The 26,943-nt window shown below is 43.1% G+C and overlaps 1 protein-coding gene across 3 annotated transcripts in view; it reads left to right on the forward strand.

The window, feature by feature from the left end:
- The first annotated feature begins 6,281 nt into the window (after nt 1-6,281).
- The window catches only part of MAP2K5 (mitogen-activated protein kinase kinase 5), a 156,695-nt gene continuing 136,033 nt past the window's right edge, over nt 6,282-26,943 (forward strand). For 2 of the 3 annotated variants that reach the window (XM_087972951.1, XM_087972952.1), the window contains exons 1-5: nt 6,282-6,485; nt 11,442-11,490; nt 16,386-16,453; nt 20,827-20,896; nt 26,130-26,170. In XM_087972951.1, the coding sequence (XP_087829077.1) occupies nt 6,345-6,485; nt 11,442-11,490; nt 16,386-16,453; nt 20,827-20,896; nt 26,130-26,170 (369 nt within the window). In that variant the 5' untranslated portion in view covers nt 6,282-6,344. The remainder of the gene's footprint in view (nt 6,486-11,441; nt 11,491-16,385; nt 16,454-20,826; nt 20,897-26,129; nt 26,171-26,943) is intronic. The other variant, XM_087972953.1, reaches the window with a different exon arrangement.

Here is a 26,943-nt window from a genome sequence, read left to right on the forward strand (position 1 = left end):
AGCAGTATTAAGAACCTGCAGACTTGCTAATTTAGGTAAATTGAATTACTCCAAAGTTTAGGCTTAGTGCAATGTGCAAACTTTCATAGTCTACTCCCCTCCCGAAACAAATCCTATACTTACGTTCAAAGACATATGTCTTGTGCCTATATCAACTTTTTAAGAATTAAATAAGCACGTTCTGTGTCAAAAATACAATTCTTGTATTCCTGTTGTAAAGGATAAGAGTGAGTAAAATTTGGGCCCTGAATGAAAAGTAATTCTAAGGAGAAAACAGTCTACACATTACACAAAATTACTCTCGTTTTACCTGTTTAATGACCCAAACTGGCTGCATTCTTCCAATTCTGATCAGTCCCCTGTGATTTACAAGCCACTGTGATAAGGTTCCTAGTATAGCATGTTAAAGCCAAAACAGATGACTTGCTACTGTGCGTGAACTTGGCACGATCTAAAATGGTTTACGTATGTCTTCTGTGGTGGTTTTGCATGAATGTCCAATGTGAAGCTGCTTCATCCTTCCTTCACACGCACGAATCTGACCTTTGCAGCATGTTGGTGCAGTGCAGTATTGCAAGCTACTCCTACTGCAATTTGGCAGTTCGAATCCCACCAGGCTCCAGGTTGACTCAGCCTTCCATCCTTCTAAGGTGGGTAAAATGAGGACCCAGATTGTTGGGGGCAAGAGGCTGACTCTAAACCGCTTAGAGAGGGGCTGTAAAGCACTGTAAAGCGGTATATAAGTAAGTGCTATTGCTGTTACTATGTTCTTTGCAGGAGAGAGGAAAATATAAAACGACATCTCGTATAAAATAAGATATTGTACCAAAGTGTGACGTCAACACCACTTGAATGCATTCTTTTGGTTCCATGTCCTGATAAGTGGCTCCCCTCCCCATCTCATCCCAACTCCATCCTTGGGAATGTCCTTGCTCTTAGCCAGGGGTCTCCAAACTTGGCGACTTGTGGACTTCAACTTCTCGGATGAAGAACTCTGGGAATTGAAGTACACAAGTCTTAAAGTTGCCACGTTTGGAGACCTCTGCTCTTAGCTTTCAGATCCCCCCACCCCAGCCCCATGCTACATGGCCAATTATTTCTGTTTTTTTATCCTGTTCAAACCTCCCACCTACTCTCTCCTGTTTTCTGGCCTGGCAGCTTCATTGGCAATAAAATGGCTGGGCAGGTACTTCCAATCCCTCTTCAAAATGCATTTCAGACGCCCAGAATACATGACCTTCCAGGAAATGCGATCCTTTGAAACAATAGTTGCTCCACTTTGTGTTTGGACGCTTCTTCCCTGCTTTCAATTATCTCTTTTCTTTGGTAGAAGGGGCAATGCTTAAAAAAGCAAAGGAGAGAGAGAGATCAGGGAATTCAGCCTGATGAAAAGCATGCCAGTAACCGAAACCTCCGCCTAAGCCTGCTTGATAGATATCGGACTTGTTTCGGTGTCCCTTTTAAAGAGGAATGAGTGGTGAGAGCCCCTTAAACTAAACAAGTACTTAGCCTGACATCTTATCTGGGTCAATGGTCTAAGGTACCAGAGTTAAACTGCTACTGTAAATTAATGGAAAATGTAACTGCGCTTTGCTAAAAGATCGATGTCCAATAAAGGCCACACAATCAAATCTTGTTGCAATGATTGAGATCCTTAATTGCCTTTCAAAGGTAAGGTGGTAATCAACATAGGTTAAACTGATCTTTTTTACTAGTTCAATTACATGCTAATGGCTAGTGCCAAGGCAGAATCTTTAACTACTTTTATGTATTAAATCTTACGTTAGTAATGAAAAATTACTTAAGTTCCCCAATCAATAAAATAAGAGTCTTAATTACTATATTTCACTTTTAGACCTTTTGTATGTTTGACAAATTTGTCCGCCAGGAGATTTTCCAACAATAAGAAACATTATTAACAGAAGCCTCGTCCGTGGAGTATTGTTTACTAATCCAAAAAGCTGAAATGTGTTGGATGTTTTGTGTATACGTGTTAATGGAAATGTCAGGCTTGCATTAATACTTACAAATGCCAATATGTAATAGTCTCAAGCATTGATGTTTGCATAAAGATCGATTGGAGGGGCCTCTTGGGAATTTATTTTAATTCCAGAACTAAACTTCAACCAGGACATTTTAAGTTAGAAATGAAGAGAACAGAATAAGCCTTTGGACGGAAACCCCTGGCTTTCTCCCACATAGCTTCCCCAGACTGCAGCTCCAAGTCCTGGTCAGATGCGGGGTACTACTACTATATTTATGAAAAGAATAAACACCAACCTGCCGATCAAAGTCCCATTAAATATCTCTTGAGGAACTGAGCCAGGTGCCCTTTGAGTTCTAGGCTGTCGTCTGTAACAGATAACTGAATAAAAGGATCAATGATGTACAATGGCAACATCTTGCTTTTATTTCAAAAATACAAAACACTTAGCCAGAACTTCTCTTAGAGATATTTGCATCCTTTTAAGCACAGTTTATGAGCTCTGAGTTACCTCATGACAAAGTTATTTCAGTGATTGCAATAGTACCAATTGGACCCAACTGCTAAATGGTGGAAAGTAATTGTCTTCCCAAAGGAAAGCTCTGAATTTTAAAATTCATTTAAAAACTGTGTAGCACTTTTTTTTTTAAAAAAAAAAAGAATGTATGAAGCTGGGGAAGGAGCAGGTAGAATTATGAACACTATTAAAATCATGGTCTCTTAGTTAACTTCTATCCATAAATCTATTTGAGTTTTTCTTTGAAGAAATGACTGCAAGATAGAGTCATTATATGCCTTTTGATTCATGGCCCTTGTTACATACATGCTTTGTAATATATGAATAATTTAGTAAGAAAAATCACAATAATTTTGTTGTTACTCAAAAATTTATAGGTCGGCAAAAACAATTATAAAGCCCCTCAAGCTAACTGAGGAAAGTTGTGGAATGCTTTAAGCTTGTGGAATCCGTATACCCACGCAGGGAATATTTTGGGGGATCAGGAAGGCCATCTCAGGTTTGCACCTGCTGGATTTTCGAGGGGAAAATATATATAATTGCACACCCTCCCAATAAGACGTTGCACAACTGGCATATTCTTCTGTGGAAGCTCATCCAGACTGAAGGTGCAGCCAGCTGGGTGTTTTTCAACCTCAAACCATTTCAGATGGGTGGACTCCAACTCCCAGAATTCCTCAGCCAGCAAGCTTAACCCAGGCTGAGGTTACGAAAACACCCAACTAGAGTCACCAAATTGGCTTCCAACTGAAATGATAAAGAAGTGGCACTTGGCTGACAAAGAACAGGGAGCCTGCTAGCATCTCTTCCCACTAACAAATTTTGACGGAAAGGTATACGCTTTTGTGTTGTTAGCAACTCACTTCATTGGACACACAAAATGACATTGGGAGGGAGGGGATCATGTAAGTTGCATCTCCCCTCCATTTTCCCCACCTCATCCCAGTTTAACTCCCAGATCGATTCAGCCACTCTTTGCAGCCAACGAAGTGAGCGGCAGCTTTTAATAACATTTTTATCCGCCTTTTGATAACATTTGTTACTTTGAAAAGGTGCAACCAGACTGCTGATGTTTTGCACCATGCATTAGCAGGGCTCTCCTACACGGCATCTAGAACAAGAAGATCCATGAAAGGATGGGCCCTCAACTCTGGATTAGCACGTTATCAGAATTTTGCATCCCTCAATTTAATACTCCCTCATCATCATCATCTTTCTTTCTTTCTTTCTTTCTTTCTTTCTTTCTTTCTTTCTTTCTTTCTTTCTTTCTTTCTTTCTTTCTTTCTTTCTTTCTTTTCTTTCTTTCTCTCTCTCTCTCTCTTTCTTTCTCCTCTCCCTTCCCTTCCCTTCACCTCTTTCTTTCTTTCCTTCACCTCTTTCCTTCCTTCCTTCCTCTTCTTTCTTTCTTTCTTTTCTTTCTTTCTTTCTTTCTTTCTTTCTTTCTTTCTTTCTTTCTTTCTTTCTTTCTTTCTTTCTTTCTTTCTTTCTCCTCTCCTTTCCGTTCCCTTCACCTCTTTCTTTCTTTCCTTCACCTCTTTCCTTCCTTCCTTCTCTTCTTTCTTTCTTTCTTTCTTTCTTTCTTTCTTTCTTTCTTTCTTTCTTTCTTTCTTTCTTTCTTTTCTTTCTTTCTTCCTTCCTTCCTTCCTTCCTTCCTTCCTTCCTTCCTTCTTTCTTTCTTTCTTTCTTTCTTTCTTTCTTTCTTTCTTTCTTTCTTTCTTTCTTTCTTTCTTTTTTTCTCCTCTCCTTTCCCTTCCCTTCACCTCTTTCTTTCTTTCCTTCCTTGTAAACGGAAGAACAATGGCAAATATATGGTGATATATTTGCCATTGCCCTTCTACTTCCTCAAAAGAATCAGGAATTGTCTAATTAGGAAGAAAAGTTATTAGGTGAACTAAAAAGAAATGAAGCTACAGCTACAGGGAATTCTGGGAGTTGAAGTCCACCGGCCTTAAAAGTTGCCAAGGTTGGATATCCCTGATTTAAATAAACCTAGCTCTCCTCCTCAGACTGCTCCTTCTTTAGCTCGAATCCCTGATCAATCATTCTAGTTACAGGTAATCCTACAATAGTTCATTTAGTGACCATTCAAAGTTACAACAGCAGTGGAAGAAGGGAATTATGAGCATTTTTGCCACTTACAACCATTGTAACATCCCCATGGTCACGTGATTGAATTTCAGGCACTTGGCAACTGACTCACATTTATGATGGTTGCCATATCACAGGGTCACGTTGATCCCCTTTTGCCACCCTGACAAGCAAAGTCAAGGGAGAAGCCAGATTCACTTAACAACCGTGTTACTAACTTAACAACTGCAGTGATTCACTTAACAACAGTGGCAGAATAGATCGTAAAGGGGGGCAAAATTAACCTGCTTAACCACAGAAATTTTGGGCTCAGTCGGGGTTGGCAGTTGAGATCTATCTGCATAGGTCATAAGATAAGAGGTATTGGTACAAGTGGGGGGGAGACAAACATTGTGAATACTCCCAGAAGAGCCCCCAGGCGGACTTTGGGCCCCCCAGAAAGGAATCGCTGGTCCCTTGGCACTTCTCCATTCCAGATTCCTTTTCTGTCAAGGGGCAAAGAAGAGAATCTCATTGTGGATTCGATCTAAAGAAACAACAACTGGATGGAAAACTGCTGGTGAGCTTCTACGGCTGCACCATAGAGAGTATCTTAACTTACTGCACCTCTGTATGGTTTGCCAATTGCACCGGGGCAGATAGGAAAGCACTCCAGAGGGTTAATGTCATTGCCAAGAAGATCATGGGTTGCCCTCTCCCCTCTTTGGAAGAGCTTTAGACCTCCCGCTGCCTTAAGAAAGTTCGAAACACCCTCAAAGATCCATCTCATCCTGGGAACCCTTTTTTTTTTTTGAACTATTACCATCTGGCAGACGGTACAAGACAATAAAAACAAGGACAAATAGGCTGAAAAACAGCTTCTATCCCAGGGCAGTAGCTCTGTTGAATTCTACTGTATAGCACAATATGAATGCAATATCGGGTTTTCAGTTCAATGTATAGAATGTGAAGGATGTGTGTTTGCATTTATTTTCATATCATAATGTACACTGAAGATGGTATTTATTGTCATTGCAGGAGGTGCAATGACAATAAAGTAAACTAATATAAGGAGGAGCAGTCGGAAGAGGAGAACCAGGTTTATTTAAATCAGGGGTATATCCAACCTTGGTAACAACTTTAAGACCTTCCAACTCTTATTATTCTATGTTCTGTTGCTTCGTGCCATAATCTTTCAATTTATTAGGTGGCTAATGTACAGTTCAGATCCAGAGTGGTGGGGATTTAATAGTAGGAGGAGGTAAGATAAAGATACGTGATAGCCTCCCCACCACCCCATTGGTTACTTCACATATTTCTGGATAAATGCATTTTAGGGTTCGTTCCTGTGACGCTGCAACGGCCATAAATACGAGTCTGTTGCCAAGCCATGGATCATGGGGATGCTGCAATGGTCGCAAGTGTGAAAAAAACCGGTCCTAAGTCACTCTTTCCAGCGCCGTCGGTCACTGAATGAACTGTTGCAAGTCGAGGACTAGCTGGGTGGCAAAGCCTGAGGAGAGGAGACGCTGCAAACGCTCATTGAACGAAGCTGGGGGCGGGCGGGGGGGGGGAGTGTTTCTGGTGGCGAGGCGTTCCGCGGACCCGGCAAGCGCGCGCCCCCGCGGAAGCGAGAGGGGGGAGGGGGGGCTGCGTCGGGAGCGCGCGCGCCGGGGGGTGGGGGAGGGCGGCGCCTGCGGCCCGAGCCTTTCCGGCCTGGCGCGGCCTAGTCCCGCGGAGAGGAGCGCCGCCACCGCCGCCGCCGCCGCTCCGGGGATGCTCCTGCTGGCCCTGGGCGACCCCGGGATGGAGCCGGCCCGGCCCGCGCTGGTCATCCGCATCCGCATCCCGGACGGCGGCGGCGCCGTGGACTGGACCGTGCACCCCGCGCCGCAGCTGCTCTTCCGGGACGTGCTGGTGAGGGTCTCGCGGGGAAGGGGGCGGGGGGGCATCCTGCGGCGGAGGGGGGGCTCTGCTGGACCCCCTCGGAGGAGCCCAGGCCGGAGAGGCACCCCCCCCCCCCGTGGGCTTGGCGCTGGGCCGGCCTCTGCTGGGCCCGGCACGGGCGGGGTCGGGGATTATGGGTCGCAGCCCCGAGGACGAGCCAGCCCTATCAGAGGGAACCCCCCGCCCCCAACTTCACAAAGAACGCCCACCTTGCTGGGGACTGTTTACAGTTAAGGGGTCCCCAAACTTGGCCCACTTTAAGCCTTGTGGACTTCAACTCTTTGCTGGCTGGAGAATTCTGGGAGTGGAAGTCCACAAGTATTTTTCTTTTTATATATATATGTGTGTGTGTGCATGTGTGTGTGTATATACACACACATACATATCCATATCCATAGATATATACATATACATACATACATACATACATAGATGTATGTATATGTATATATGTGTGTGTGTGTGTGTATGTATATACTGTATGTATATGTGTGTGTGTATACTGTATATATATATGTACATACACACATACACATATCCATATCCATAGATATATATATATACATACACATACATAGGTGTATGTATGTATATGTATATATATGTGTGTGTGTACGTATGTATATGTATATGTATATGTATGTATATATGTATATACTGTATATGTATATGTGTGTGTGTATATATACTGTGTGTGTGTGTGTGTGTATATATGTGTGTGTGTGTATATATATATATATATATATATATATATATATATATAATATATATATATACGCACATATACATATACACACACATATAAATATACATAGATATAGATATATACATATACATACATACATAGATATATAGATAGATGTATATGTATATATGTGTGTGTACGTATGTATATGTGTGTATATATATATATATGTGTGTGTATATGTTAAAACCAGATTTTCAGCCATCTTTGAGAAATGAATGAATATAAGGAAGCAAATGAAGCAAATGACACATTTGTTGATGTGGAAAATGCATTTTGTAATCAAAATAAGATAGAATTATGGACTGTTTTGTACCGATGTGGAATTGACTGTTCATTATTCAATATGATAGGATGAGAAAGCATGGGGGAAAATACAGGTAGTCCTCTACTTATCACCAACATTGAGCCCAAAATTTCTGTTGCTAAGTAAGATATTTGTTAAGTGAGTTTTGCCCCATCTTAAGACCTTTCTTGCCATAGTTAAGTCAGGGCTCTTCCAACTTGACAGCTTTAAGACTTGCGGACTTCAACTCCCAGAATTCCTCCTCCAGTCATGTTAGCTCAGGAATTCTGGGAGTTGAAGTCCGTAAATCTTAAAGCTGTCAAGTTGGAAGACCCTTGTGTTAAGTGAACCATTGCAGTTGTTAAGCTAGTAACAGTGAATCGGATTTCCCTACTGACTTTGCTTATTAGAAGTTCGTAAAAGGTGATCACAAAGGTGATATTGCAGCCATTATAAATATGAGTCAGTTGCCAAGCGGCTGAATTTTAATCACATGGCCACAAGGATGCTACAATGGTTGTGTGAAAAACGATCATAATTCACTTTTTCCAATGCTGCTGTTACTTCGAATGGTCACTAAATGAACTGTTGTTGGTCAAGGACTACCTGTAACTAGAATGACGAGACAATTGTTTAGTAGGAGGTAAGACAAAGATACATGATACTCCCCTCGGTTACTTCACATATTTATGGATAAATGCTATAGGGATCATTGCTGTGATGTTAGAGACAGATTGGCTGTGGATGTGAAAGTGAATCTATGGCAATGCCTTGTTGGCTGAGACTCTGAATGTTAGATTGTAGGCTATACAATTTAGGAAGAAGGAACCTGAAAATAAGTACGTCAAAGATCAACAGTGTTGTGGTTCGCCGGCAGCCTGTGCAAAGGTAAAGAAACCTTTGCAGGAAGCAAAGTTGTTTGCTCTATTCGGATTCAGCCTTGAAGCTCTGTGTGGACTTTGTACTTCGGTTGGTTTTTTACAGTTCATTTGGCGCTTTGGTTGTTGGCAGCAATTCAAAGGAGAGAAAGGTGGGTGCTTATCTCAAGGGACTGTTTGTGACTCATTACGGGCTGGGAATGAATGTAATTCCCAGCCTTGAAATAAAACAAGAGTTGTTTTAAATAAGCAGGTGCGTAATTACAGTCTCGGAAGCCTTGGTCAGAACAGACAGTTGTGTTTGAGAAGGAAAATGGAGTGACTACTTGGCAAGTCATAGATATTGTAAATGTTGAAAGACGAGCAGGTGGATGAATTTTTGTATCTGGATGGAATGATTACTAAAGAGAAGGAAATAGTTGGAGAAATTTTAAGATAGACTAAGTGCTGCTAAAAACGTAAAGAAACAACTATTTGTCCAAAAAAAAGCTGTAAGAAACAAGTCTTTTATCAAAAAGGCTGTGTCTATGATGTGCTTATGGAAGAGAGAATTGGGTGTCAGGAGAACCACAAAAAGGAGTTGAAAGGGGTGGGGATGGGGTACACAAGGCCTGTAAAACAAGAAGTAATTTTGTATACACATACACACACATATGCACACACACATATATATAAAAATAAAAATACCTGTGGACTTCAACTCCCAGAATTCTCCAGCCAAAGTTGGCTCCTGAGTAATTTACATATGTGGTAATTTGGAAAGCTGGGGAGAGGTATAATTAACAGAATCGGTGTCAACCAGAGTTAGTTATATTCCTTTTCTTTTTTCTTGTCTATTCTCATTCCTTTTCCACAATTAGGATAACATTTAAAGTAGTTTGAGGGAAGCATACACATGTATGTGTTAGTTTTGAAATTACGTTGTTACTTCTATTACACATATCTACACATTTTCATCTGTTATTGGTTTAACATGATCAAATGAACATAGGTTGTGAGCTCAAGGGGATTTCCTCCACAGCCATTTCAGGTTCATATTGTCAGAGCAATAATGCCATCTTGGCTTATTCATTAAAACCATCACTTTAAGTGCAGCAGCTAATTTCCTTGTTGAAATTAACTTCAGATTGACAATCCAGGAAGTCCTCAAATTAATAACTACAACTAGAATTTCCATTGCTAACACCCAATTTTATAACCTTTTTTTTTGTCATGGTGGTTAAGCAGATCGCAGCAGTCGTTAAGTAAATCACAGGGTCATTAAGCAAATCCAGTTTCCCCCATTGAATTTGCTTGTTGGAAGCCAGCTGGGGAGGTCACAAATGGCAATCATGCGATCCAGGATGCTGCAACTGTCATGAATACACGCACCCAAATTTTGATCGTTGTAACCATGGGGATGCTGCAGTGGTCATAAGTGCAAGGGTTTTTTCCAATGCCATTGTATCTTTGAACAGTCTCTAAATGAATGGTTATAAGTCAAAGACTACCTGAACTGGACCTTTAATTGGAAGGTTGTTAGATATTGTATGCATGTATGCATGTATTTGTATGCCACCCATCTCACTGATAAAGTGAGTGTTTAAAGTAGCTGGTGCAATGCTTTCTCAAAGGGCGACCCATTTCTGGAAAGCATTTGGCACAGGGGCTTCAAACTCAAGCCCTGGGGACTGGATCCAGCCCCCAGGGTGCTTAGATCTGGCCTGCAGTGTCAGGATTCCAGCAGTTACCCCAATTAAATCATGAGTCTTGAGCCAAACTTCCAAAACTTCAAAAGGATTTATTAGGAGTTAAACTGTCCGTCACTACCTGGGTGCAGCCAACTCTGAGACACATCATCCACAGCCACCTTTGACCCTGGTTTCCCCCACCCCCTGGGTGTATCATAATTCACATTCTCCAATGGGACACCTCCATAGCCAAGAGTCATCAATCATATTCTCCAATTAGAATTTTGTGTGGCAGAAACTTCAGTCACCTAGAAACTATCTTTAAAAACATTTATGGAATGCAGTTTAGGTGTGCAAGCTGCCGCACTGCTCCCCCCTCCCATTCTGTTGGCAACTCAAAAAAGACCAAAGAAATATTTTAGGAGTTGACACATGGGGCTGCCCTGGAAACACCAAAGGATTGGCCCATGGTGCCTCTGCCAGCAAAAATGTTTTCGCTGGCAGAGGGTTGCAGGAGGACATCGTAGCCAAAAACGGTGCTCAGGAGCTCGTTTTCTCTGGCAGAGTGCTCTGGCCACCACAGGTGCCCCGACATGAGTGACGTCAAGCTGGCTGCGCCGCCCCCCCCCCGCCCCCCCAGGTTGAACGCAACCCTGATGCGGCCCTCAATGAAACCCGAGTTTGACACCCTGTTGGCACCTCCAAACTTGGCTGAATGCAGAAGAGCAATGGACATTGGAGTAGAGCGCTCAACCTCAGCAACTTTAGGATGTGTGGACCTCAGATCCCAGAATTCCGAGGTCCACCCGCCTGAAAGTTGAAAGTGCTGCCTAGAGAGGCAAAGGCCAATGAATGGAAAAGACCATAGAGTTCTCCTCCTTTCCGTCTTACGTTAGAGCAGAGGTGGAGAACTATGGCCCTGACTTGTGGACGTCAACTCCCAGAATTCCTGAGCCCGCATGGCCAGCTTAGGAATTCTGGGAGTTGAAGTCCTCAAGTCATAGAAGCTCCCTCGCCCTGCTCTAGAGAAACAAGAGAGTTTATGACAAAGACTGGAGTCTTCCTCGCCTACGTCAGGTGAAAACTGCGCGATAGGCAAATGAGCGGAGTTTGCAAACACCCCCCTGGGAGCTGCTGCTCCACATTAGCCGAGTAACAACTCTGGGTGGTAAAGAGAGGCATTTCTCAATCCTACACGAGGGTCTCTTCCAAGTATGAAATATGTGAGGCGTCACTTCTTCCCTCAGTAGCCCGAGTTAACATGCTAGGCAAAGCTGAATATTAATTATTCTGTAAAAAGTCTTCCGTTACGAATATAACTAACGGCCTTCATTTTTAATGTTACAGGACGTGATCAGTCAGGTTCTTCCTGATGCAACCACAACAGCTTTTGAATGTGAGTATTGCTTGCCAGAGAGACGGGAGCGGGGCAGTTTATCCTTGCATCATTTATTTAAAGCAGTGACAACTACATCTTGGTTTATGTTCAGATATCGCACAGTTAAATATTTATGCACCAATGCAAGTTTAATGATAAACTTTAGCTAAGTAATATTTTATTATTTAATCACATCTTGAGAGCACATATTTCTACCATCTAGCTTTAATTACCATCCTGACCTCACTGTGCTCTTTGGACGCGCTGCAATTATATTGCTCAAATTAAATGAAAAATATAAAGTACCTGGAGGCTTCATCTGCTGAGATTTTAATTTTCAGATTTGTAGGGTTAAAAGCAGGAATCTCTGTTTGTGGGAATCAGACCTTCTTTGTCAATACGGTACTAAATTGGTTATGGACTTGTTACTTTCTCTGGAGGCAGGGAACCCACCACCTGGCCATTGTCTTCATGGGAGAAGGTTGGAGGGCAGCTCAGGGCTCAGAAGGCTTAACCTGGACTTTCCTGGGGTCAGACCCTGGAAGATGCCTGCAGTTCAGTACCTCCGAGCATTAAGCTTAGGGTCCTTTCACACTGGAGAGGACCCCCCTCTCTCTCCATTTTTATTATGCGGGAACAATGCTGGCCTGTGAATAGGCTGTATTGTTATTATCTTTTCTCATCTTCTCTATTATCTTCTCCTATTGGTATCTTATGATTTAATTACTTGTTGTATGCATCTTATGATGAATGATTGAAACTATGATTTCTGATCGATAACCTATCACTTTGTTGTTTGTATGTACACTGAGAGCTTATGCACTGGAGACAAATTCCTTGGGTGTGCCTATCACACTTGACCAATAAAGAATTCTGTTCTGTTCTGCTGTGTTCTGTTCTATTGTTTAGTAATTTTGTTCTCTCCTCTCCTCTCCTCCTCCGTCTTACAAGTTCATCATCATCTTCCAAGCACCCACAGGTGCAAGGTGCGCTTTTTGGATTGACGAAGGCCATCTTCCATGATCAGACACAGCCTACAGGTCCAACTGGGCAATGTTCACGTCTGCATTTATTGTGTCTTGCCATCTTTGCTTGGTCCTTCCACTTGGGCGCTTGACATCTTGTGTTAAAGTGGAAGGCACCGGTGTGCGGTGCTGCTCGTAGGACGTTGCCATGCCACTCTAGGCGTTTCTCCCGCATTTGGTGCAATGCCCAGTAGGCTGCTCTATTGGGTCATTGCTGACATGGTCAAGGGAAACGCCTCCATGGCATCTAAAAAGCACTCCGTGCATTCGTCCAGTGCCATATAAAGCTACTGGGCATGCCATTGTTTTATACACCTTTGATTTTAGATAGGCTGTCTTATGAGATCATCGTACCAAAACAGTGTCTATAATGGGACCATTTTGGGCACCCCTCCCCAGATACGGGGTTATAGAGTTGAAGGTGGCCGGACTCTCAAAATGGCCTGCAAGGCCAGCCCCATCTTCCCCGCTGCCCTTTGCCCCTCAGCTGACATCTCTGTACCAGTAACCAGCATGGATTGCAGTCCTGGGCAGAACCTGCTCTGAGGAATTATGGGTTTCATCATGGCTTCGCTCATAACATCTGCTGCTGTGCTTCCTAGTTGTTGAATTAGCCTGTCATTTTGCATCAGCATGACATTGTTTCTCCTGCCACTTAAGTGCGTCAAAAAATATGTTAATGTGTATGGATGCCGTTTGGTTTCTAGGTTATCTTCTCCCTAATGAGAGCCTGAAATTTCCCTGGCTTAAGTATCTTCTCAGCTACTTGATGGCTTTCTTGGAGGCAGTTAATTGCTATCCGCAGCGGCTTCCTCTCCTGTTTGCTTAGTTATTGCTATCTCCGGTGTGTCTTCTGTGGCTGCCTCTACCTGGGGCTGTATTCTCCGTTGCCATTGGACCTTGTTGTACGCCATGTTGCTACAAATAAAACAACTAACGACATATGGCTCGTTATGGTCCTTTCATCCCAAACCGTTTTGTGTGTGCCCGGCATAGTGCGTATTTTGCAAAAATTGCTGTGGAAATATTTGGTTGCCATCTGCTGCTTTCTCTTCGGTGTCTTGCGAGGAGGTGACATTAGCAAAAAATCCAGGCTTTATTGAGTTCTACTTTTGCTTCCCTAATGGACTGGAAGATCGTGTTGTTTGTGCTCTAGGCAAGGAGAGGGGCTCGGTTAAGCCCCCTTTGAACCTTTGCCTTCTGCAGAACCGCTCCGTGGTTTCCTCCCGGCGGGATGGGTGAGCAACGTCCCTACTTGAGCCAGAGAAACACAGTACCCGAAAGAGCCCATTTCCCTCCCATCCGACAAGGAATGACGCTCGTCTCTTTTAGGGAGCCGCCGCGGCTGTTCCGCGGCTTGCTTGATCCCCAAATGTGCCTCCTGTAAGAACAGAAAGACACTTCGGCTCCACCGGAGAATTTCCAAAGTTGGGTAGCTTTTAAAGCTAATCTTCTGTAATGAGGTGCATTTTCAGTGGCATTTATTTGGGAGCTTTGCAAATCATGGCCTTTTTACTGCAAAAAGACTCCTTCCAGGTGTCTTGTTTTAAATTCCTCCTATTCTCTTGATCATTCTGGTTTGTTTGTTTTTATTAGCTGTTTTTTTCCCCTCCATTTAAAATCAGATGGAGTTTAGAATTTTCTTAGCTGTTACTGTTCTAATGACTTGTACTGGTTGATACAAGAATTATATTTGCTTATGAAGTGAGAGGCCTTATGTTCCTCTTTGGGGAGACAAAGATAGTGATAGAACCGAGACTGAGTGAATCACTTAGTTTGCCTCTAGGACAGGGGTGTCAGACTTGATTTCATTGAGGGTTGACGCATCAGGGTTGTGTTTGATCTCGGGGGGGGCATGGCCAGCTTAATGTCATTAGTGTCGGTGTCTGTGGTGGCCTGAGCGCTCTGCCAATGAAAACAGGCTCCCGAGCTCCATTTCCGGCTGCGACGGCCTCCTGCAACCCTCTGCCAGTGAAAACAGGCTCCCGAGCTCCATTTCCGGCTGCGACGGCCTCCTGCAACCCTCTGCCAGTGAAAACAGGCTCCCAAGCTCCATTTCTGGCTGCGACGGCCTCCTGCAACCCTTCTGCCAGTGAAAACAGGCTCCCGAGCTCCATTTCCGGCTGCGACGGCCTCCTGCAAACCTCTGCAGAGGCCATTGCAGCCGGAAATGGAGCTCAGGAACCTGTTTTCGCTAGCAGAGACACCGCAGGCCAGTCCTTCACTGTTTCCAGTGAGGCCCCGTGGACCAGTTCTAAGCAGTCAGCGGATTGGATCCGACCTGCGGGCCTTGAGTTTGACACCCCTGCCCTAGGAGATCTTCTACCTACAGCGGTGGTGTCCTTATGCCACCCTCTGTGTGGATCGACTTTAGAGAGTAACGTAAACCCTTAAGGAGCATAAGCTAAATTTGGATAGTGTAAGATGCCTGCACCAGGGCCAGGGAGGGGCATAGCCTGCACTTACTTACTTTGTTTGTTTATCACATGTAGAAACTGCCAACCTCTCTCATAAGGTGATTCTGGGCAGCATACAAGTAGGCATCAAAATATAAGAGCTACATATAAACGTTATAATAGGCAGTTAAAGAGAATAAAATAAAAATGTAAAAAGCAAAGGAAGGGCTTCAGAGGGTTAGCTGGCCCCATGGCTGCCTGTTCCTCTGTGGGCCCCAAGTGAGATGGGAGAGCCAGGTGTTCAGGCTAGGACCAGGAAATTAGGGGCTCACCTCGCTCCTGGGAGATGGACAGACAGTGTTCCAGGGAGGAAGGGGCAATGGCAGAGAAGATTCTCTTCTTAGACCTGCCAGTCAGAATTGATGGGGTTTGCAACATACCTTCCCTCTCTGACCCTCTGGGATGGGCCAGTGTAATGGAACGAAGACGGTTCCATAGGTAGGGTTTTAAAGGTGATGTCGTGGTTTGACGGCAGCGGAATCGGACAGTGGGGAAGAGCAGGGACCAGTTTGGGAGTCTGGGGAGGACTCGGACGCGGGTCCTGTGATCAATGGAGAGATGGGGCCAGGGCCATCTGGGAGTGGGGTGCTGCCTCCAGAGCCTCCAGAGTCTGGCAGCAGCGAGGCAGAGGAACAGCGGGAGCCTGTTCCCAGTGCGTGTGTGCACAGAGCTGCCAGAAGGCAAGAGCAGCTAAGACAAAAGGGGAGACTCAGGAGTAAGGCTGGGAGGTGACTGCCCCTCCCATAAGGGATAAAGGACAGGCAAAGGTAGAGAAATCTTTGCAGGAAGCAAAGTCGTTTGTTCTGTTCAGATTAATCCTTGAAGCTCTGTGTGGACTTTGTACTTTGGTTGGGTTTTTTACAGTTCATTTGGCCCTTTAGTTGTTGGCAGCAATTCAAAGGAGATAAAGGTGGGTGCTTATCTCGAGGGACTGTTTGGGACTCATTACGGGCTGGGATTGAACATAATTCCCAGCCTTTGAAATAAAAAGAGGGTTGTTTGAACTAAGCATCTGCTTAATTACGGTCTCAGGAAGCCTTGATCAGAACAGGTGATCAGAACCAATGCTTGGAATTAGATCCAGAAGCAACCTGGCACCCAATGCAGTTTGTGCAGAAGTTGTGAATCCCCCTCCTCATTATATCATCAGATAATTTCCATAGTGTGACCTGGCCCCAAAGCTGAGGTCCATGGAGAGGATCTGAAGTCACCCTAGACCGGTTCACACGACTTTTCAGTTCCATGCTTTGTTCTCTCTCTTCCCACCTGCCCAGCTAGTCCCCCTTCCTTAAAACTAAGGCAAAACCAGTCTGTGTTCATCTTCTTTGGCTCTCATTTGTTCACGTTTCAAAAGTTTCCTCGACATCTATCGAATATGTGGTCTTTCTTTAAACCTGGTAAATTTTAATACACAGACTTTGATTTTATGCAGATGAAGATGAAGACGGCGATCGGATTACTGTCCGCAGCGATGAAGAAATGAAAGCAATGTTGTCCTATGTAGGTATATATGTTCAGTAAACCGGATTAACTAAGTTACCGATTGCTAGCCAGCATCACTCAAAAGGCTGAGTTGAATGAAAAGAGACTCTTGGACAACTTGACACGGCCCTCTCACCGCAGGACAAGAGTTACACTAACATCAAGAAACGGCGGAGTAGAATCAGTAAAGAACGGATGCAAAAGGAAGGACTGAATGAGATATGAATGACACATTTTTTTAAATTGAATTATTGAATTTCCCGTAGTGAGTTGGCCACAGCAAGTTGTCCCGTTGCAGAATGAGGCAGCTAGAGGACTGTGCAGCAAGGGTGATTGTGCAGAATCCTGCAGTGTTCAAGTTACTGTTGCTCCCATATAACTTTGTTTTTTAGTGAGAGCACCAAATTAAGACACCAATATTAGAATTTGGTTTGTTGTTGTTGTATTTTTTTTTGGTGTTTTTTTTTATATTTTTATCATCTTAGTTGAACAAGTTGGGGCTGGGATTTTGTATGAAATTTCCGTCTTTTGTTGGAAAACCATATGAAGAATGGTTATAAAGAATAACCATATGAAGAATAATATACTTACAGATCTTGTTGTGAGCATTAAGAATAACATATCCCAAAGACTTTTGCATTAGATATAGTGCAGGCTAAATGGACTATCAATTTCTATTTTTTATGCATTACTTAAAGTAACGGCTCATTAAAAACGAACCCTTCGGCTCTTTAAAAAAAATTTAAAAACAAAATCTGCTTTCATCTGGATACTTCTTCACCCCTTCTCTCAGAAGAGTTATATTTTAGCTGCAGGCTTGGCGTGCTGAGAAGATTTTAAAGTGTCTTGTCTTTTAATAACGACAGCAAAGAGAGGAAGGCTGCAGTGCTTATGTATATCTTTATAAATGGCTCGCCCTTTACGCTTTATAAATATGTATGAGTTGAGACATTCCCATTTCTTTGCAGTTATAGGTAGACTTGACTTACAACCTAATTGAGCCTGGAATTACGATCATAAGTCGAGCCGGTCATAAAGTGAGTCACCATGTGACTGACCTGATTTGAAGGCAGTTTGGTGGAGATCATTAAGCAGACAACACAGTCATTAACCAAAGCTACTGTGCACTTTTTTTTTTGCTGGAAAGTGGAAAAACCTTTGTGGTTGGGTGATTTTGGAACACTGTGAAAAGCCTTAAATGTGCACCGGTTGCCAAGCACCTAAAATGCAATTGTGTGACCATGGGGCTGGATGTCATAACTTCAAGTCCATGACGTATATACATTTTTGGGGAGGGTGGACCAACATAACTCTGAACATTCGCTAAGCAACCAGTCATGAAGTGAGAACTCACTGTAAAGCAGAGTGATAGGACTCTCCTCCTTCTGAACTGAGGCATGGATGGACCAGATCCTTCACGGAGACCATTTCACTGTTACCTGTTCTGATCAACCACTGTATTCACTTAACGGCTGCTGCAAAAGATGTAATTCACGATCTCCTGCTTTCTAGCCTGATGCCTTAATCACTAGACCAAACTGGCTCTCCGTTTTCATAGGGGATCAATTATAGGTGGCATGAAACCAGAATGCATTTTCAGAAGTTGTAATCTGAATTAGGAAGAAATATATGTTTCCTTAAAGAGTTTTCAGACCTGAATGAAATAATTCCTAGAAAGTTGCTGTGTTATCATTGATGCAAATTACTATAAAGATGAAATGTAAGGTCAGTTTTTAATCAAAACATGAATGATAGGTTGTCATTCTGGAATCCCTCTGTCGTCAGAGATGGTTATTTCCACTGAAACCTTCTCTCCCTTGAGTTACTTCTAAACTTTCCCGCTCACACCACGGCACTAAACACTTAACTTGATGAGATGGACACTGGGGTTTATTAATTGCACATTTTATTCATAGAAAAATAATCCAAATGGCTTCGCTGTCTAACTCTTGGTTAATTAAAAAGGAGCCACTGAGTGACCCCAGAGCTAGTTTACAGTTGTTGTCTTCTATAGGTATAAAAAGGCAGTAATTTTTTTGACAGCCACTGATTGGAAAGTTGCTCGCAGCCATCTGGAAGCAAAGGGTACACGTTTTGGATCAATAACTGGCAAATTTTCCATTAAAAAGAATACCTGAAGAGTGTTCCAAATAGCCCCTGGCATCTTAACTTTCCATGGCAACCCCAAGTGCTGAGATGTGGAGGACAAATCATTTTTGGACCATTTTTCCAGACTACTTGTTAACAGTTATTGCTGTCCCAGAAGGTTGACAGCTGACATGATTGATATTTCATTTACTTGTCATCTCCGTTTGAGTAATGGAGAAGGCCATTCTTTTTTTATTATTATTATTTTAAAGAAACAAAGAGCGAAATCTACCCAGAGCCTCTCTGGAGTCAGTCCCAGGAAAGTGAAGAGTCGTATAAGAATCTGCTTTCTGAAGCTGAAATTCTGGCTTCGATGTCATGTTTTCAGCTCTTTTTTGTGCCTCCAGGCTGATGCTGGAAGAGAAGACAAGCAGAGTTCTGCAGAGTGAGAGATGCCGGGGGGCTCAGTGGGGTCAAACCACAGAGTTTTTTGCCTGATTTAGATGGAAGGGTTGTCTTGCAAGTTCAAGCTGAAAGTTCATTTAGTTCTACATTCTCTTGTCTTTAGATCAGAGACGTCCAACCTTGGCCATTTTAAGACTTAGGGACTTCAACTCCCAGAATTCCCTAGGCAGTCATGCTGGCTGGGGAATTCTAGGAGTTGAAGTCCACAAACTTAAAAGTTGCCAAAAGTCGGACAGACCTGCTTTAGATGCAGTTAAAGAACCTTTGACAATAACTAATCAGGTCAATCACACGTTTTGTCTAGACAAATATTCCGTTAATAAGTTTTGCAACCAGCTGGGCTTCATCTCTAGGGCCCGTGCAAATGGACTGCAGCCCAGTCTTCCAGGAAACTACTAGAATTCCACAGTATTTTCCAGCAGGATGTTCCAGTCTGTCTCATGGAGATTTTTTACCATTAGGAATTGTTCTCCATGGGTGATCTAGAACTAGCCCCAAACTGGACTGCTTTCTACGTGACTCGTTCACATTGTTTCTGTAGATGATTGGTGGGAATCTTGCTTTCGCTTTGGCCTATTTTGCGGCATCATATTTGTATAAAATTGTATAATGTCATCATAGTGATTTGGGATTGGCATCTTTACCCCTATTTCTCATACCCATCTTTACCCATTTGCACCGAAGGCAAATTCCTTGTGTGTCCAATCACCCTTGGCCAATAAAGAATTCTATTCTAGTCTATTCTATCTATACATGCACAGAGACCAGTGTCCTCAATCTCCAAAATGAAGATTGAGTCAACTATGTACCTGCACTATATGTTAGGGCCAAGTTTACAGTGGGAGCGGCTCCTGGTTGCCCCAAAGACCATGAGCTAATGGGGTGCAGCAAAATCCTCTCCCAAGGCATGGAAGGACGATCCGTCCCAGCCACAAGATGACATCCAGGAGCTCATAGAAGACTTAGGTGGTCGATACCAAGTGGTATTCTAGCCTATTCCTATGACTCATTTCCCCCTAGAGGCAACTCAAGAGCCAGATGTTCCCTAACCATGTCTACACTTCACTTTGGGTTCCATTCTTTTTTCTTTTTGCCAGTCCTCCTGTTTAGGTCTTCCTGACCTAATTGCCGCCCCCCCCCCCGCCCCCCCACAGCTTTATCTCAAGTTAATCTTGGCTTAGCAGTGTCCTGGATAGTATTTACCGGCTCACATTTTCAGAAGTACTTGCTGTTGACTCTTTAAGTGGGGCCAAAGGTCAAAGATGGTTGGATGTGCATTTCTACATTTCTGTTGGGATATGGAAGGGTCCACCCAAAGGGCGCATCATCTTATAACCGATGGTCTGAGTCTGATTTCAGTGCTCTTTATTGAGTGGAAAGCATTTGTTGCCGTAACCAAAGCCAATCAGGTTGTTCAGGGCAACTCAGAACAAATCTCTTTTTTGCCTTGGACTGGGCGGAGGGAAGCCCGATTGGAAGTACCTGCGTAGCATTAAAAGCCTGGCTGAGCAGAGATCTTTGAGAGCTGCAACAACCACAGAAGAAAGCTACCTGGAGTCCAGAGTTTGCTATTTTGGGGCCAAGTCGCCATATTGGTAACTCTTTTGAAGGTAGACAAATACAGAGGAAGGGAAGTGAAAGTTATGATATATGGGTGTGCATGCCGGCATATGATCTGCAGGTAAGATCTGGTGAGAGTGTCCAACAGCAGATAAACGTTTAAAAGCCACTTTTTCAATCCTTATGTTCATTGTTTTGCCTCTAATGCCACTACTCTGGAATTGGTGAATTGAACAAAATACACAAACTTACTTGCCGTTCTTATCTATTTTTTTCAGTATTACACAACTGTAATGGAGCAGCAGGGAAATGGACAGCTGATTGTACCCCTGCAGATCTACCCAAGAGGTAATTTTGCACAGCTTTCAACACCTACCAATGTTCCATCAGGTCTTCTATCTTCTAGGCAGGTTCAAAGGCAGATAATTCCACAATTCGGTCTTAAGTTGGGGTTGAGAAATCTATTCTTTGAGTGCAGCTGCAGCTCTTTTCCAAAGCAAACCAGAATAACAAAAATTATTGTTTGCACCGCACAACATGTGGAAGTTTAAAAGTAAAGTGTAGCTGTAGTCACAGGCCTCCCCCAGGGGGATAAGCCCAAGCCACGGATAGTCTCCAAACTCTAGTTGGGTGGGTGGGGGGTATTTTTGAGACCATTATTGCAAAAATGGGAGTATTGTAAAACCTGGAGATAATATCATTTTTCCATACATATGTTTGCATGTTATGCAACTTTCTCCGTGCACTTAGATATTTTCTTCAGAAGCATAATTTTTGATGATTGAAATTAGACGCAAGTAGATTTCCATGCAATAAATCAGTTGAAATACCTCAAAACTAAACTGTTCCCCTGCATAAATGATCATGCTGCAAGCTTTCCAATTAAAACGTTATAGACTTTTCATTACTTATAACTCTCTCCGTTTTAAATTGGGCAATTAACCAACAGGTTTCCATAGCAAAACTGATCAGGGTTAGAAAGAGGGCAGCAGTTTGAAGATGGAATTCTCCTCTGTGAAAAAGGAGGCATTTAGAAGAGAAATAGGTCAGCATCCCTTTCCCTCTTGCATACAAACATTTCTTGGTCACATGTGCACACAAGGTTGCTGTTTCCTCAGACTGCCCCAATCTTTTTCTTAAACACAGATTTGGAAGGACTATGGAGAAGGTCAATTCAAACGCTCTGGACCTTCTAGAAATCCAGATGTCCCCAGTAAAGTGCAGATTATCTTCTGCCTCCCACCCCGCCAAACCCTCATACTGCCCTCCCTATTAAGTGTCAGGTGTGGCTCCATTCCAAATCCAAGAAAGAAAGCCTTGGACCCCATTTTTTATAGAGAAAAGGACTTTTACTAAATATAAAGCGGTAGCAACAGGAGAAATACAAGATCTGAAGCAAAAGGCGCAAAAATCACATTAGGAAAGTTATCCCAAGTCCCCACTCCCAACAATTCAAACCGGACATCCAATCTGAGGTGTGTATAATGTGATGTGGGTACATCTTCAGGTGGCGTCTCACACATCTGGTGTGCCAAGACGGTTGACCTTGGCCTAGAAAAGATAAGTGGTTGCATTTGCGCAGTAAGCAGGAAAGCACCCCAACTTTTACAGTTCACACAACTTCAACCTCCAGCACTCTTCCCCCCCCCATGAAGCCCAATTATTCCCCCCATTTCTGTGGCAGCCGGAAAGAGTCAAGCAGAAGAAGAAACCTTGGAGGCTGACTATTAGGAAGATTTTCCAAAAAGCCTGTTAGGATCTGCCTTCCTATAAGATGAACCTACTAACTACATGTCTTGCCCTCTAGACCATAAAGAATATGTTTCAGCCATTATAGGCAGAAGTGCACCATATCCCCTCTTTACTTCTCTTCCTCTGCCCAGTTCCTTTCGTCTCTTAACTTCCAGGCCCTTGGACGTTCTCTGAACCAGACCAATTTCTCTGAATGGGACCTGACACTATGACTTTCCATCCCAAAGGTGCTTTTTTCAAAAGGCAACTGGACTTCCTTTGTTTTTTCCTTGAAGACATTTCACTTCCCATCCAAGAAGCTTCTTCAACTCTAACTGAATGGTGGAGAATGGAAGACTTTACATTCCTTGCAGTCATCTGGTTGTTAGCTCTCTTTGTGAGAGTTATTGAGGCCCACCTATCTGTGCTCTCTCAGATGAGAAGCAAAAGGTCTTCAGGAAAAAACAAAAACAAAGTAAGTCCTGTTGCCTTTTGAAAAATCACTTTTGGGACATCATGACCTGGATGACGGAGGATCTCCATAGAAAGTGGATCTCCACTCTCCATGCATTGCGACTCTTCTTCTGTTGATGCAGCCTCAAATTACAATCTGCCTTTTTACCATCCATATCCCACTGCTGACTCTGCCTCACCTTGCAGTCAGCTACAGTTTCAAAATCCTTTTCACCTTTGTTATTATTAATCCAAATATCCCCATCCTACATCCTGATGTTCAATTCATGTTTCTTAAGCAAAGTTTGCGTTTATCTTTATTGCTTTTCATTTTATTATATTTTTCCCCCTCTTCATTTTCTTATCTAGTAAGATTGTTTTAAATTTTATTTCTGCCTTCTAGGGTATTAGCTGTTTGATTGATTGACTGACTTTATATTCAGCCCACTTCACTGTCGAGCGACTGGGTGGCTTAGATAGAACATCATAAAAACTGAAATATAAAACATTAAAACATTAGGCTGTCCCACCCAGTTTTGTTATACCTGTAAATAGATGAGAAGCATCCGTTCTTCATCCGAACCATTAATGGAATTGTTGAAAAATAGAGACGGTTGCAGTGCTGTACTCAGTGGCATCTCCAATTTCAAGGGGAACCGTGGATAAGCATGATTTTCATGCCTGCTACTTATCTACCCAATTGTCCTACCATGCTGAATCTGTTTGCTAATCGGCATACTATGGGGCACTTTGTCAGATGCTTTGTTGAAGACAAGATGTTTTATTATGTCCATTGCATTCCCACAACCTGCTGAAAAAGTTGCCAGTTTGGCCTAAATACACTTAAGACCATTGCAGTGGCCTCCTGGTCATGTGATCTGGACACTTGGCAACTGACATGCATTTATGACGGTTGCAGTCAACAACCGTGGCAAGAAAGGTCGCAAAATGGTGCAAAGCTAACTTAACAACTCCCTGGCTTAGCAACAGAGTTTTTGGGTTCAATTGCGGTCAAGGACCTCCTGTATTGCAGTTAATCATCATCATCTCTTTTTTAAGGCTACACTTTCCCCGAAGCAACGAAGAAGGGAAGGGAAGGGAAGACACAGAGCTCTAATCGGCATATTATCCAGTGCATGATGCACAGATTGGGGAAGGGCTTTCACGCATGCAAGTGTGTTAGAGGACACGTGGCACAGAAAGGAAGGTCTTCAGCTTTTACACAAACACCTGAACAGAACAGGATTCCGGAGGTTTTGGGGGTCACCACTGAGCAGACGTTGATCACAAGAGTGTGCCAACCAGTAAATCTTAACAGCAACGCTGCTGGGGCCCCCATGGAGGTGGGTGATCGAGTAACAACAGATCCCATCTCCACCCATTCCATCCCCTCCCTCACCACATGTCCTAGATGTTAATCTTGGTTTTAATTGGTTGTTTTAACGTAGGCGTATTTTTATGCCTGTAAGCTGCCCAGAATTAACATTATGGTAAGATGGGCGGCCGATAAATTTTATAAACGAGTAAATAAATAAATAAACATTTGCAGGGATTGTTGAGGCAGAGCTTGATATATAGGTGGTCAGTTGCATAGATGAATGTTTCTCAGCCTTGCCCACTTTAAGATGGGTGAATATCAACAAGTAAGGAAATTCTGGGAGTTGAAGTCCACACATTTAAAGAGGCCAAGGTTGAGAAACACTGCCGTAGATAAATCTGATCGCTCACGTAATTTGATCCTAATTTAAGCAATTGATTGCTCTAATTTTTATTCTATTTAATTTAGCACGCTACATTTCAAAAAGACAGCTCATTTTGCATTGCTTGGAACTTTGTATCTTCTGTTTGTGGCTTAATTCCTTTATGCTTGTAGCCACTATAGATCGATCCCCTTTCATTCATATACCCAAAGAAATATTTCTGCTACCCTCGCCCCAAATAAGGGGAGACCCCACAAATTTTACCCCACTAGTCGTTGCTGACTAAAGGGAACAGTGCTCATCCCTGTTTCAAGTACTCTCGAGCCAGTGCTGCCCGAAGACATTCCCACGGTCATGTGACCAGCATGATGTCATGGAGCACAGTTACCTTCCCAGTGTTATCTATTTATCTACTCGCATTTTCCTGCTTTCAAATTGCTGGGGTAGGCAGGAGCTGACAAGAGGACGGAAACTCACCCCGTCGTAGGGAGCTCAGTTCTCAAACCTGGGCTGCCGGCTTTCCAGCTGACATGCCCAGAGTCTTAACCGCTGAGCCATCACCCTGCCTCCTTGCCCCGAATTAGGAATAGCTTATTGTTTTTATTTTCTATTTCCCACCAGATGATATTCCTGTTTTTCATTCCCACTCTTTTCGTTCCTTCTGTGCACACACCAGCAGCTCGGCGTCTCTTATTTAAGGATATGCTGGCAATGTTTAATGTAGTTTAAATTGCACGGGGCCTGTCCTAACTGCTGTGTTTAATAACTATCATCTGTGTCCTCTTGACTAATAAATGGCTCTGTTTCCTGCTGTCATAACCATGAGTGAAATGCATGTATTTCACAAGAAGAGGGGGGAGAGAAAGGTGGGGGGAATCAAATCCATCCTTTCCCAGACAATCAATCAAAATTGACAGGCCCTTTAACATACTATTTGTAGGGTGCTGTAGTTTTAAAATGGGAACTGTCTGTAACACATAGCTGCAAGCCTTTGTGGCTTCATTGGGTTGGAAAGGGGCAGCGAAATTCCAGGGGCGTTAAGGAAATGTAATTCTCCCTCTTGCTCCAGTTCATCTTGAAGCCTGTGACAACAGCCTGACAATAGATCTGTGCGCACAGCTAGGAAGAGCATCTAAATTTATCCTGGATCTCATTCCCGATGTCCTCAATGCTGCTTTTAAATGTCCAGCTTCTCTTTTCCCACATAAAAGCCAGGGAAGATTGTGTGTGGTAACACAGAATGCAGGTCATTTTTCTTTGGGGTGCTCTCCTGTTTTAAACACCCAACTTCCAGCAGATGTCTTAACCTGACCACCCTGATATAGTGTCACCAGAAAACATGTGAAGATGAAATATTGTAAAAAAGAAGTGGGCAAAAGAAAAAAACACCCACACCCACATATAGTGCAGTTACTGAAAGTTGGAGCAGGAGATTCTCTCTGTGGCTTTCATTTTAATATCGTTTAAGATATAAATAAGTTGAGGCTTTGCTCTGTTTGTTTAAAAAATATATGCTCCTACAGGTCCAAGAGATCTCATTTTATCATCTCGGCTTTAAGAGTCCTGGGAGATGCCTTTCGATCATTTCTCTCCACTAATTTCTGTATCGCCCTCATTACAAAAAGAAAAGATTTCATTTTGAACAAATTTGTAAATGGTGTTGATGTATTCTACAATTTAGTCAATTACTGTTTCAGCTTGCAAGCCTCCTGGGAAAAGGAACATACATGGCCTGAAGGTAGGAATTTCAATAATTGTTTCCGTAAACGTAGATGAATTTGCAATGCTGTGTTCCATTTATTGAAATGTCAGATAAAACTGTACTTTCTCAGCCTTGACAAGCAGATTGTTTTTTTGTTTTTGTTTTTTGAACAAACTGCAGCAGAGGACAGATCCTTCCTGGGTGCGAGCCCAGCTGGTCTGTCTTGCGCCTGGAAGAGGCATTGTTTCCTTCCTTCCTGGGTTTTGTGAATGCGTTTCTTAGATCAGCCTTGAAGACGCTGGGGCAATAGGTGGCCCTGCGTTCCCCTTTTGATGCGACAGATCTGCAGAAACGCTCCTCTTGGACCACCCAAATTACCCCTAAACAAAGACAAAAGATGGCACGAACTGAGATGTCGACCCGCGTAAGAGCAGCTGTGAGATTAGGGTTACCTTTCCTTCAAGGGACCCTCCTATGGGCACTGTTGTTGTGGTTAATGGGTTGAATAAGGAATTCCGTACGGTGCACAGGACATGCCTCCATCTTTTCAGTGACATTACAGAGAGGTAATTGATATATTTGTGCAAAAAAGGTGATGGGCTGGGGAGGGAAGGAAGAGGTGTATTTAATAGAGACGGAATGAAAGCCGTATTGTGTGCCAGCTCCTGATTGCATTACCTAACCAAGCATTTCAAATGCAGGCTGAATAAAAGAACACGGTTCCTCTACAACACAATGTGGTAACCTACATACAGGCTGGGTTTCTACCATGGGCAACTAGCTAATTAACCTTCCTCGTGAAATAGGAA

The sequence above is a fragment of the Notechis scutatus genome, chromosome 11, assembly GCF_049901735.1.
Source record: "Notechis scutatus isolate UNSWTSFEM ecotype Mainland chromosome 11, rNotScu1.2, whole genome shotgun sequence".
In the NCBI taxonomy this organism is placed as follows: Eukaryota; Metazoa; Chordata; class Lepidosauria; order Squamata; family Elapidae; genus Notechis; species Notechis scutatus.